This window comes from Oratosquilla oratoria, chromosome 21 (assembly GCF_046742065.1).
Source record: "Oratosquilla oratoria isolate Oo_2021 chromosome 21, ASM4674206v1, whole genome shotgun sequence".
Lineage (NCBI taxonomy): Eukaryota > Metazoa > Arthropoda > Malacostraca > Stomatopoda > Squillidae > Oratosquilla > Oratosquilla oratoria.
In genome coordinates this window covers 19,418,791-19,433,473 of record NC_134797.1, presented here as the reverse complement: position 1 = coordinate 19,433,473, position 14,683 = coordinate 19,418,791, and the positions used below count along the sequence as shown (strand labels likewise).

The 14,683-nt window shown below is 38.5% G+C and overlaps 1 protein-coding gene across 1 annotated transcript in view; it reads right to left on the bottom strand.

Moving 5' to 3' along the window:
* Window positions 1-2,252, bottom strand: part of LOC143036736 (hemolymph clottable protein-like) — a 23,043-nt gene extending 20,791 nt beyond the window's left edge. The window contains exon 1 of the mRNA XM_076204421.1: window positions 2,123-2,252. Within this exon, the coding sequence (XP_076060536.1) occupies window positions 2,123-2,216 (94 nt within the window). The 5' untranslated portion in view covers window positions 2,217-2,252. The remainder of the gene's footprint in view (window positions 1-2,122) is intronic.
* Window positions 2,253-14,683: the final 12,431 nt, after the last annotated feature.

Below are 14,683 nucleotides of genomic sequence, written 5' to 3'. Positions count from 1 at the left end.
GCCCTACCTATGAAAAACGCAAATATCCTAATCGGTGATTATAAAAGAAACATTCACACATGAAAAATACAGAAAAGTCAATCAAGGATTTATATATTTTCGGTGTAGTCTGATATAGTCATTAGCAGTCTAACTTGTAAATATAAAATATCAGGTCACGTGACCTGGATTCAGGCTGATCAGGTAAAACTACCAGATGACAAAAGGTTATTGGTTTTAGATGTATATATTGATTTTATATTTTATTGTTTAAAACTATAATTGATTTTATTCATATTAGTAAAAAATTAGTCAATGGTATGGTTTTCTTCTTGAATGTAAACGAAAATAGCTGAAATACTCTGCACATAATATTTCATGTGTTCTACTAAGCTGGTAGGGTTAGGGAAGACAGGAAGGCACTGTGGGAGGTATTGCAGATATATGGGATAGGAGGAAAGCTGTTAAGAGCAGTCAAGAGTTTTTACGAGAGTAGTAGAGCTTGTGTTAGGATTAGAAATGGAGAGAGTGACTGGTTTGAGGTAAAGGTGGGACTTCGTCAGGGATGCGTTATGTCGCTCTGGTTGTTCAGTTTAAACATGGATGGGGTGGTGCGAGAGGTAAATGCAAGGGAGATGGATCAGGGAGTAGAGATGGTTCAAGAAAATGGAGAATAGTGGGAGATAAACCAGTCGTTGTCTGTTGACGACACTGCGCTTGTGGCAGGATCAGAGAAGGGATTGAGGAAGTTAGTGAGAGAGTTTAGGAAGGTGTGTGAAAGAAGGAAGTTAAAAACAATGTGGATAAAAGTATGGTGATGAGATGTACAAGGGGAGAAAGTGACAGCAGACTGGAAGTGAGTATTAAGGGAGAGAGACTGGAGGAAGTGGATAATCTTAGATACTTGGGTGCGAATGTGGCAGGAAAGGGAGGAGTAGGGGTGGAGGTAGAATGTAGATTGAGAGAAGCGAGTAAATGTCTTGGTGGATTAAAAAGTGTAATGAGAAATAGGCATTTGGGAATGGATGCTAAGAGGAGACTGTATGAAGGAGTGATTGTGCTGACAGCACTGTATGGGGCAGAAACATAGAACATAAGAAAGGAAGAGAGGAGTTTGAATATGTTTGAGATGAGGTGCCTGAGAGGTATGATGGGATTATTAGGCTGGATAGAGTGAGATATGAGGAGGTGAGGAGGAGAACAAGAGTGGAGAGGGACTTGGGAGATAGGGTTGATGAAAGAGTATTAGGATGGTTTGGACACATTGAAAGAATGAGTGAAGAAAGACCAGTTAAAAAAGGTGCGGGTGGCAGAGGTGGAAGGAGTGAACATGAGGGGACCTAGGATGAGATGGATGGATGGGGTAAAAGGGGCATTGGGAGAGAGGGGAATGTCTATTGAGGAAGGACGGGAGAGGACAGAAGATAGGGGTAAATGGAGAATGGTTGTGAACGGGTGATGTGATGCATGAGGGGGAATGGGTGGGGAATAGGGAGTGAGGGACTATGTATGGGAAATAAATTGACACAGCCCAAAGGGATTTCTCCTCGTCTTCTCCTTTTCTGCATGAGGGGGCGAGGAGGGAGGTCGCCGATTTGATGAAGCGGCCTTGCTGTGGATGTGCTGTGTCATGCGAGACTGCTATTGACCCAGGGCAGTGGACAAGATGGGATGACCAGTCATCCAGGAGATACCAAGATAAGAGGAATGGAAGAGGGCGGAGGGGAGTGGAGTATGTAAGGGGTGGAATGAGTGGGAGTGGTTTCTATGCCTTTGCTATACGTATGTACTAACCTGGTGTTAATATTATTACCTATTTGGTCAATATAGATTTTACAAGCTTGATTTTAGCTGTCTGATGGTTAACTTTATGAAAAGTACTAACTGGCCTATTTTGTGAGACGACGATCGTCTCGTCAAAGGCGATTCCCCATAAGTTGATAGTCCAGCTATTTTAATTCCAAATGTGCTCTTCTCCTTCGCGTGATAAATCCTTTTCTTTTCCACCTTAGTTCCCAGAGTAAGGACCTAATTACTCTGTCCTCCGTTTGTATTCATCTACCACTTTCTAAGCCTCTTACAGTTTCATATGCCAGGTCTTACTAAATGTCCCCCGCTTGGTATTATAAAAGTCTTAACGTACCCAGACAGGCGAGCAGGAACAGCGAAGTCTTCATGGTGTCGGTGCTGCTGTACCACGAGGCCGCCGACTGAGGATTTGGGAGACTGACCCTCATTATATACCTCCATGTGGATGAGGTGACTCCCACAAAGGCACGCTGATAACGACGATAGCAAGCACGCTGCATAGTAACAAAAGAAAGCCGTTGGGAACTGCAGACGGAAGATTTGTCTTGAGTTTCTAGGGACGTTCTAGGGATTAAATTCCGTCACGGAAAAATAACGATGATGTAATCTAAGTAGATAGATATCTATTCGGGAACGGTCTACTGATAAATCTCTGATGGTCTGAACGTTTCGTGAATGAAACAATGCAGTATTCCTTTACTTACATTTTACTTAAAGCGAGAGAAAATGTCATCTTCATGATGCTCGTGTTTATACATTATATTCCGTGAAGATAGGTGCAGAAGCTTAAAAAAATGAACTTTAGTCTCGCTGTTGGATTAAAATAGAAGAAAAAAAAACAAGACACTTTATCTTAACCTTAGATAAAGAGCGATCATGCCACGATTTTTCAATCGAAGATGCCAGCTTCAGATTTATTTTGACTTAATCAAGTTATGTCTTCTTCTTCATTAGTTTGCCATTACTACCAAATATATATCAACTTTCAATTCTCTCATTTTGTCCATACCTAAACAAATAATATTAGAAGCACATAAGCTTAATAAAGTGTAGAGAATTCAAAATCTTTATCCTATGAAATATCAATCACTGTGTGAGTCGGATATTTTTCTATGTACTTAAAGACGTATGTATCTTTTTCCTCTCAGGGTGAAACCTGTCCCTACCGTCGGTGTAACTGGTTCTTTATAACGAGGTCATCTTATATATATATATATATATACATATATATATATATATATATATATATATATATAGATATATATATATATATATATATATATATGTATATATATATATATATTTATATATTTGTATATTTCGGCAGCAGGTTTTCCTGTAGATAGGTTTTATTGAAGAAAATAGCAATTGATGCATTGATGATCTTCTTGTGTAGAGTTTCAATACGTCTAACTATAGACTTGGCTTCAGGAGGTAAGTTTGCTATCGCAGGTCCAAAGGACATGATTCAAACTCAGAAGGGAGAAGAGTAGCGTTTTACTGGAGCTTGACGTTTCGTACACTATGTACATTTCAAAAGCAATGACAAAAGGTCAGAATACATAGACTTATATAGTAAAGGAGAGGATCATAGTGAACATAAAGAGAACCAATAGGAAATTGTGGTGTGAGGGAACCAATGGGAGAACAGAACGCTATTTTCTTCAATATATATATATATATATATATATATATATATATATATATATATATGTATGTATATATATATATATATATTTATATATATATATGTATATATATATATATATATATATATATATATATATATATATATATATACACACACACATTAGAAGTGTTTGAGAACTGAATACTTCGTAAAATCCTTGGAGTAGTGTACGATGAAGAGTACGAGCATTGGGGAAGACATAATATCGAACTACGACAGTTGTCAAGCCAGAATAAAATATAAGATGTGGTCAAGTCAACGAGATTACGGTGGGCAGGACATTGTGCCGGAATGGAAGAGAGCAGAATTCTTAAGAAAACCATGAATGGAAGGTTTGATGGGGGATCACACCACTTGGTAGACCCCGATATAGATGGGCGGATAATGTCAATAATGTTCAGGAAGTGGCACCCCAAGTATATATATATATATATATATATATATATATATATATATATATATATATATATATATATATATATATATATATATATATATGTACCAGCCAAATTACCCGCGCGTTGCTGCGGGCACATGATGATCATTTTAATTTTGATAAAATTTGTGAAGAAAAGTTACACGTATCAATATAACTCAATGGAAAAGGTAACAAAAATAAGCTAACTTTAACCCCTAACCTTAACCAAAATATTTTTTCAAATTGAATATAGTTATCCAAGTACCTGGAGTGATAGGGTATCAGAATATATATGGTTATGGGGGTCTACCTCCAAAACCCTAGGAGGAGTCAGTGAACAAACAAACAGGCAGACAGACAGAAAAATGAAAGATAGTAATCCAAGTACCTTGGGTTAAAAGGTTTCATAATATATATGGTCATTGGGGTCTATCTGCAAAAACCTAGGAGGAGTTCGTGAATAATCCCTAACCTAACCATACCCCACCTAACTTTAACCCTTAACCCTAACCAAAATATTTTTTTGGAAATGAAATATAGTTATCCAAGTACCTGGAGTGATAGGGTATCAGAATATATATGGTTATGGGGGTCTATCTCCAAAACCCTAGGAGGAGTTCGTGAACAAACAAACAGACAGACAGAGGCTACTACTTTATTATAGTATATATATATATATATATATATATATATATATATATATATATATAATATGTATATGTATATATATATATATATATACAGGTTGAGTCCCGATGTAACGGCAGCCTCGGGACTTTGGGAATGGCGTTAAAGCGATTTTGTCGTTAAATACATTAATAATTTTTAAATACCGGTATAGAAATACAGGTAATAAGAAAAAATAGGAAGAGCTTAGGGAAAAAATAACTGCACTTACATTGTTCATAGGGGCTTTTTCGGCTCCCAGAGTGAGGATTCTTCATACTGTACAAGATGATTATTTACATGGAGGACTGGGCTGCACGGCTGATATCTTGACTGGCTTCAGGGCTGATGTCAGCAGGCTCGATGGTGTCTGGCAGGGTGATGTCTGGGGTCTCTAGTGGGGTGGAACTGACTGGAGCATTGCTCATGACAGGCACCTTGTCTGGGGCAGAAGCTGGCCTAGGGAGTGGATCAATGTCTGGAGCAGATAAAGGGCCTGGTTAAGGCTGAAGGTCTGAAGCACTCTTGTCACACATATTCTTAAAAAGGCCCTGGATCTTCGTTTACTTTATGTATTTTGGTTTCTTAATTAAAAAGGCCTTTATGCTATACACCTGCATTATTTGCTGTTTTGTGATGAAAGAGCGCTGCTCCTGTCGAAGGAGATCTTCTCACGGGGGATCAGCATTTTGCTCATCGTTGTCGTCGTCACTCTCCTCACGCTGCTCACGCTGGAAATCCTCTGGTTTCGTAATCATTCTCACTATTTCCGCCGGAGATAATTGGTGGGGAACACGAGCATCGTCATCTACATCAAACCACTCCTCCAGGTCTTGACACTCAAGTTTCTGTGCCACTGAGCTGGTGTATACTTTGGCATATTCCATAACCTCCCACACGACAGACGCTCCTCACAAAATTTGAATCTGGTAAACACAGTGCTGACAGGTTATCCTGGTGAAATTTTCCTAGCTGCACACTAAAAATTTCCCTGTTTACCTCAGAATTCCCTTATCTACTCTAGAAAGTAGCATACTATTAACAGGCTTAATCCTGGGAAAAATTCCCTAGTTAATCTTAAAAATAGTTTATTATATTTCCCTGTGCAAGTCAAAATTTCCCTAACTTTATCTAGTAACACTGTGGTAAACAGCGCCACTGTTATGATGCTTCGTCAGTGGTAAACACACACTCGGTTCGGTCGCCTTTGCTGAGCGTCCACGGTTCGGTACACCTAATATGCCGCTAAATGCGTGAATGCCGTTCAACCCTACACCTATTGCCACAATAGTAATTTGTGCCGCTAAACCCGGGATTCCTGTAAATGCCGTGCCGTAAAATCGGGACTCAACCTGTATATCTATATACATATATATATATATATATATATATATATATATATATATATATATATATATTTGTGTGTGTGTGTGTGTGTGTGTGTGTGTGTGTGTGTGTGTGTGTGTGTGTGTGTGTGTGTGTGTGTGTGTGTGTGTGTGTGTACGAAAAAAGCTGGAGTCCGGGGTCCATAATGGTGGAAACGTAGAAAACACCAGACTCAAAAGTAGGTAATTTATTCCCGACGTTTCGAGTCCTGTCCGGGACTCGTCCTCAGGGGATACAATGGTATACAGAACTCACACGGTCTAAATATACGAGTAGCCGTGCCCACCGGAGGGACGCGACAACCTGCGCCCGGCGAGAGCGCGTGTGTGTGTGTGCGGGGGGGGGGGGGGAGAAGAGAGACGCGGTAACCTGCGTCGGGCGAGAGCGCGTGGTGGTGGAGGGAGAGGGGAGAGAAGGGGGGGAAGCCATTTACCCCCCGCCGTCGTTCCTGATATTTTTCCATCTCTCTCTTGCCCCTGCGTATATGGGGTTGAGTGTTATGAACCTGTTTATGCTGTCTTCGTTAGTGGCCCACGCCTACAAGAAGAGTCTGCCTCCTTTCCTATTGTTGTTGTAGAGTACAACAACACGTTCCCTGGCCTTTGCTCCCACACACTCATACACTCACACACACACGCGCGCGCGCGCGCGCGACTCGATGGCGTAGTGGTAGCGTTTGCGGCCGCCACTACAGTCGCCCGGGCTCGAATCCCACCCAAAGCTGAAATAATTTCAATATCGCTGCGCTGCGAGTCGTTACTCCAACTCTCGTGGGCGGGGAGTTGGGTGTGTGTGTGTGTGCGTGTGCATTACCCATAGATCTCTCCCACACACCCATCCGTCTCACTCCAAACAAATCTTGGCAGGGAAACGTGCCATATGTCAGTGCAGCTGGGGTCAATGATCATGAATTATGCTGCTGGTAACAGGCCTTAACTGAGTCTCACAGTACAGTCTCTGGTTTAATGCAATACCATTATAGCGATATCCTATGATTGTCTGAAGGCTCTCAGTGCTATAGACACGCCTTTTCAACTCTGCATTCAATATTAACGTTCCACAGCTGCACAACAGGAAAGGAAGCACAAGTGACTTGAAGATTCGGATCTTAGTCCTCCTGTATAAATATCGACCACGTCAGTTTATTTCTCTTATTCTCCGACCTTTTCTTCATGTGTAAGTTTCAATACATAGTTTGCAGCTGATGCCTGATATTTACTTGAATCCATAGCAACAAATCTTTTCCGTTTTATTGAACTTTGCAATCTTTTCCGTAGCTGTCGTCAGGACCTTCTTCACCTCACGTGGCCGAACAGCCAGAACTTTTATCATTTGATCTTATTGATGGAGATATTTTTATTTTTAGTTGTTTATTTATTATCATTGTTATTATCATTATTATGATCATTATTATTATTATTATTATTGTTATTATTATTATCATTACTATTATTATTATTATTATTATTATTATTATTATTATTATTATTATTATTATTATTATTATTATTATTATTACTATCATTATCATTATTGTTGTTATCATATCATTATTATTATAATTACTATTATCACTATTGTTATTATTATTACATTTACTATTATTATAATTATCATTATTACTATTATTATTATTATTATTATTATTATCATTATTATTATTATTATCATTATTGTTATTATTACTATTATTATCATTATTATTATTAGCAGTAGTAGTATATGTGTATGCATGAATATATATATATATATATATATATATATATATATATATATATATACATATATCATATCATATCATATACCAAAGGCTTTTTCCCCTTACAAGGGAGGTAGCCAAAAAGGGAAAGGCATAAAAACACTCCCACCCATTTCATCCCTAAATACACTCCACACCCCTCCCACCCTCCCTCTCATCTGAGCACCTCCTGGATGACGGGTCATCCCTGCACCATGCCCACTGCCCTGGGTCAGAAGCAGTGTCGCAAGACACAGCACATCCACAGCAAGGCCGCTTCATTTAATCGGCGACCCCCCTCTCCGTCCTCCCTTGCATATAAGGAGAGGACGGGGAGAAAATCCCTTCGGGCTGCATCAAAATTTTACTCACACATACTACCCCACCCCCACCCCCTGCCCATTCCTCCTCATGCAATCACAACATCATCCATATACAACCATTCTCCACTCACCTCTGTCTTCCGTCCTCTCCCTTCCTTCCTCAACAGACATTCCCCTCTTCCCCAAAGCCCCCTTCACCCCATCCATCCACCTCATCCTAGGACGTCCCCTCATGTTCACTCCCTCCACATCTGCCTTCCATACCTCTTTTACTAGTCTTTCTTCACTCATTCTTTCCATGTGTCCAAACCATCCTAATATTCTTTCATCAACCCTATCTCCCAAATCCTTTTTCACCCCTGTTCTCCTCCTCACCTCCTCATTTCTCACTCTATCCAGCCTAGTAACCCCCACCATACTTCTCAGACACCTCATCTCAAACACATTCAAACTCCTTCTCTCTTCTTCTCTTATGTTCCACGTTTCTGCCCCATACAGTGCTGTTGGCACAATCACTCCTTCATACAGTCTCCTCTTCGCATCCATTCCCAAATGTCTATTCCTCATTACACTCTTTAATCCACCAAGGCATTTACTCGCTTCTCTCAATCTACATTCTACCTCCACCTTCACTCCACCTTTTCCTGCTACACTTGCACCCAAGTATCTAAAACTATCCACTTCCTCCAGTCGCTCATATATATATATATATATATATATATATATATATATATATATATAGATAGATAGATAGATAGATAGATAGATAGATATAGATATTTATTTTTTAGATTGCTACCTCCATCGAAATAAGGAACAAAACTTTGAATTGGCTGTTCATTTGATTATTTGTTAGCAATATTCTGACAAATAGGTTAATTCAGTTTAAATTGAACTAAACCAGGATGTATGAAGGTTTCTATATGGCCACACCAAATCTCAAAAGTATTGGAGTCAATGACATGGTCAAGGTCACTTAAACAGTTTTCTGGACGTAGCTTCCTCATAACTTGTGCGTTATAATTCAAACCAAAATAGAAAACTTCAATGCATATGTATATGTATATATGAATATACAAAGAGGTTAATTAAGTTTAAATTGAACTAAACCAGGATGTATGAAGGTTTCTATGTGGCCACACCAAATCTCAAAGGTATTGGAGTCAATGCCATGGTCAAGGTCAACAGTTTTCTGGACGTAACTTGTGCGACATAATTCAAACCAAAATAGAAAATTTCAATGCATATGTATATATGTATATATATATATATATATATATATATATATATATATATATATATATACATATATGTATGTATATATATATATATACATATATGCATGTATGTATGTATGTATATATATACATATATATATATACATTTATATGTATATATATATATATATATATATATATATATATATATATATATATATATATATATATATATATATACCCATATATACATATATATGCGTAAGTAACCACTAGGAAAAGTAAACTAACGAAGCAGACACCTTCAGTGCAGATACAAAGAAGGAATTATAAAGTGAAGAAACAAGGTACAGAATATATGACATAGTGAAGAGGGCATTCGGAGAGGTAGTGGAAGAAGTACACGTGACGGACGTTTGAACCGTCCTGGTAACCAACAAGTATGGGACAACTGCTCATAATCTATACTGTATTATAATTTAAATAATTTTGAAATTTCATGAGAAATTTGTGAACACACGCTCCTAGTGTTTTTATTACACACACACACACACACACACACACACACACACACACACACACACACACACACACACACACACACACACACACACACATATATATATATATATATATATATATATATATATACGTATACATATGTATGTATATATATATATGTATATGTGTGTGTGTGTGTGTGTGTGTGTGTGTGTGTGTGTGTGTGTGTGTGTGTGTGTGTGTGTGTGTGTGTGTGTGTGTGTGTGTGTGTGTGTGTGTTTGTTTTGGTTGTGTTTATGATTCACCATGGTCTTGGATCACGTGTTGGACTCGTGGGCTACGGATATTTCCCTGCCAGAAGAGAGCTCATATATGACCGATCTATGGGTAATGCTGTGATTTTAAACGCACGGGCACACACATACACACACACACACACTCGCGTTGCGAGTCGTTACTCCAACTCTTGTGGGCGGGGAATTGGGTGTGTGTGTACGTGTTAGGTCAAAGTATTAGCCAGAGTTCGAGAAACTGAGGCATATCTGTTGCAAATAAAAATAATATTTATTAAGAATAAGCGTACAAAGAGGTACCCCATAGTTTTACTCGCTATGACATTTTCCCCTTCAATGACCTTGAAAGGTCAAACTCAAGGTCGCATATTTCTAAAGGGTTATTGATCGAAAAAGGTTGCATTCAGATCGATCTTTACTATATGGCACCATAGGGCTTTCTTTGGAAAAGGTATTCAACATTTAGCTGATGCTAATGTTTGTCGTGCCAGACCCTACTTACACATTTTGTTGTTGTTCTTTTTCTTCTTCTTTTAATCTTCTTTTTCTTTTCCTTCCTCCTCCTCCTCGTCCTCTTCTTCTTCTAGATCTTCTTCTTCTTCTTCATCCTCTGGGTCCCACGTAGACTCATCTCTCAATCTTCAGGTCTTCCTTGTTAAAAAAAAAAAAAAAATAGAAGCTCAGTTGACTCCATATCACCTGGAGTTGCTGGGCTGTCTTATCTTCATTTCTTTTCAGTGTCTCCATGGAAAAAAAAAATTGAATAACCTTGAAAGAATAAGAAGCTACTTAATTTTTACTTTAATTTTTATCTCTGCCTTCAACGAAGGTCACGTCCGCTCTATCTTTCATGACAAAGTAAGTGGTGACCGAAAAATGGTGGCGCAGTAGAAATAAGTAGTACCTCGTCTGCTAAAGCGCTGAGATGACAGACAAGCATGATGGATAATTTCAGATGGTCAAACTATTCTTCTCGTTCTCCAGTAGAATGATTTTTTTTTTTCTCTTTCCTTGTAATATTTCCAATATTTTCATATTATCTTTTTAAAACTTAAGTGGAAATTATACAATAATGTAGAAAATTAAGTATGGTTATATATCCAAGCCATTAAGATATCAAATTACAGATTCCTAATGACGACAGAAATGCATTTTAAATAATGTAAGTATATATATATATATATATATATATATATATATATATATATATATATATATATATATATATATACACTGTATGTATAGGCTAACAAGCTCTGCCGCTGGGACTCGAACCATTGTATGTGCGACTGATTAAAACAAGTCAAGGACGTTACCATTGTACCACACTTGATAGTCCAAAAAGCCCTTCTGGAACTTGGCCCAACCATTCTTCAATTACACTCGTATGGTACAGTATGTAATCTTGAATTCAAGTATATATATATATATATATATATATATAATATATATATGTATATGTATATGTATACATATATGTATATATATGTATATATACATATATATACATATAATATATATATATATATATATATGTATATATATATATATATACATATATATACATATATATATACATACATATATATATATGTATATATATATATATATATATATATATATATATATATTATATACATATATATATGTATATATATATATATATATATATATATATATATATGTATTGTGTGTGTGTGTGCATTTATATATATATATATATATATATATATATATATATATATATATATGTATGTATATATATATCGGAAGAAGACCATATCAAACACAAGATTTGAAAAAGTCAACAGCAACTAAAGCGTTGTTGATCTTGAATTGAAAAAAATCTTTCTCTCTAACAGTATGTCTTAGGAATAAGTTTGTCTGAGAGTTGTAAAGTAGGAGCCATGTCATGTAATCCTACAAACTAGATGACGGGATCTTAAGAAATATCATCAGGCGGAATGTAAAAAACATTGATGGCGCCCAACCCCTTGAACTCATTATCTTTTATCAGTCAAAGAAAAAGTGAGGAGGAAGAAGAATAAAACTACTAGCATAGTCTTCAAGATTAATTGTACTCCGACCATTCCTTTCTTCCAGCATAGTTATGCTATGTACAAATTCTCTTAGCAACATTAGGACTATGGTCCTCATACAACGAAGAGTATACTGTATATCGGCACGGCTGCGGCACGTCTTGACGTCTTAGCCGTCACCCCAGAATGGTGCGGTTAAATCACATATGCTGACAGTACATAACTCTTCTAGAGTAAACACCTAGAAAGGGGTACCATCATTCTAGCAAGTGACATTTTCTCTGGATAATTTACAATTTTGAAAGCAATCTATGTAAAGATGAAGATTCCTTGCATTACACACGACGATGTAATCCTCTCTCCCTTCTGCCAGTAACATTTCGCTTGTGCCTTCTCACCTATGCTGTACTTCATGGATTCTGTATTATTATATTTATTCAAATCTTTATACTCCGAACAAGTATTACCCATGTACTTTATGGATTCTGTATTATTATATTTATTCAAATCTTTATACTCCAAACAAGTATTATCCGTGTACTTCATGGATTTTGTATTATTATACTTATTCAAACCTTTATCCTCCAAACAAGTATTATCCGTGATAATGAAAGTTGTGCCTTGGAAACTTTATATATATATATACATACATACATATACCAAGGCTTTTTCCCCCTTACAAGGGGGGTAGCCAAAAAGAAAAAGGCATAAAATCATTCCCACCCATTCCATCCCTGAATACACTCCACACCCCTCCACCCTCCCTCTTATCTTAGCACCTCCTGAATGACGGGTCATCCCTGCACCTTGTCCACTGCCCTGGGTCAGAAGCAGTGTCGCAAGACACAGCACATCCACAGCAAGGCCGCTTCATTAAATCGGCGACCCCCCCCCCTCTCCGTCCCCCCATTGCATAAAATGAGAGGACGGGGAGAAATCCCTTTGGGCTGCGTCAAATTTTGCTCACACATACTACCTCACCCCCCATCCACCCGCCCATTCCACCTCATGCTATCACAACATCATCCATATACAACCATTCTCCATTCGCCCCTGTCTTCTGTCCTCTCCTGTCCTTCCTCAACAGACATTCCCCTCTTCCCCAAAGCCCCCTTCACCCCATCCATCCACCTCATCCTAGGACGTCCCCTCATGTTCACTCCCTCCACATCTGCCTTCCATACCTCTTTTACTAGTCTTTCTTCACTCATTCTTTCCATGTGTTCAAACCATCCTAATATTCTTTCATCAACCCTATCTCCCAGCTCCTTTTCCACCCCTGTTCTCCACCTCACCTCCTCATTTCTCACTCTATCTAGCCTAGTAACCCCCATCATACTTCTCAGACACCTCATCTCAAACACATTCAAACTCCTTCTCTCTTCTTCTCTTATGTTCCATTTTTCTGCCCCATACAGTGCTGTTGGCACAATCACTCCTTCATAGAGTCTCCTCTTAGCATCCATTTCCAAATGTCTATTCCTCATTACAATCTTTAATCCACCAAGGCATTTACTCGCTTCTCTCAATCTACATTCTACCTCCACTTCCACTCCACCTTTCCTGCCACATTTGCACCCAATTATCTAAAACTATCCACTTCCTCCAGTCGCTCTCCCTTAATGCTCACTTCCAGTCTACTGTCACTTTCACCCCTTGTACATCTCATCACCTTACTTTTACCCACATTAATCTTTAGCTTTCTTCTATCACATACTCTCCCAAACTCTGCCACCAACTTCCTCAATCCCCCCTCCGATCCTGCCACAAGCGCAGTGTCGTCCGCAAACAACAGCTGGCTCACCTCCCACTTTTCTCCATTTTCTTTAACCATCTCCAATTCCTGACCCACTACCCTTGCATTTACCTCTCGCACCACTCCATCCATGTATAAGTTGAACAGCCAGGGCGACATAACGCATCCTTGACGAAATCCCACCTTTACCTTGAACCACTCACTCTCCATTTCCGATCCTGACACAAGCTCTACTACTCTCATAAAAACTCTTGACAGCTCCCAGAAGCTTTCCTCCTATCCCGTATATCTGCATAACCTCCCACAGTGCCTTTCTGTCTACCCTATCATAAGCCTTTTCCAGATCCATAAAAGCCCAAAAAACATCCTTCCCCTTTCCTATAGCTTTCTTACATATCTGTCTTACCACAAAGATCTGATCTACACAACCTCTACCTGTCCTAAATCCACACTGTTCCTCACCAATTACTCCCTCTGTTCCTCTCCTAATCCTCTCAATCAAGATCCTCCCATAAGCCTTCCCAACTACTCAACAAGCTAATCCCTCTGAAACTACTATATTCACACTTGTCCCCTTTTCCCTTGTAAAGAGGAACTATACAGGCACTCCTCCAGTCCTCTGGCACTCTACCCTCTCTCCAACAAACATTAAATAACCTCACCAACCAGTCCACCATCACTGTAACTCCCTTTTTCAGACATTCCGCATGGCATCCATCCAGACCAGGTGCCTTACCTGCTTTCATCATCTTAACAACTGCCTTCACCTCATCCTTCCTTATTTCTCCTCCATTCTCCTCATTCATCACTCTCATTTTCTTCGCACTTCCCACTGCAGCAATCTTTCCTTCCCTATCCTCCTTCACAT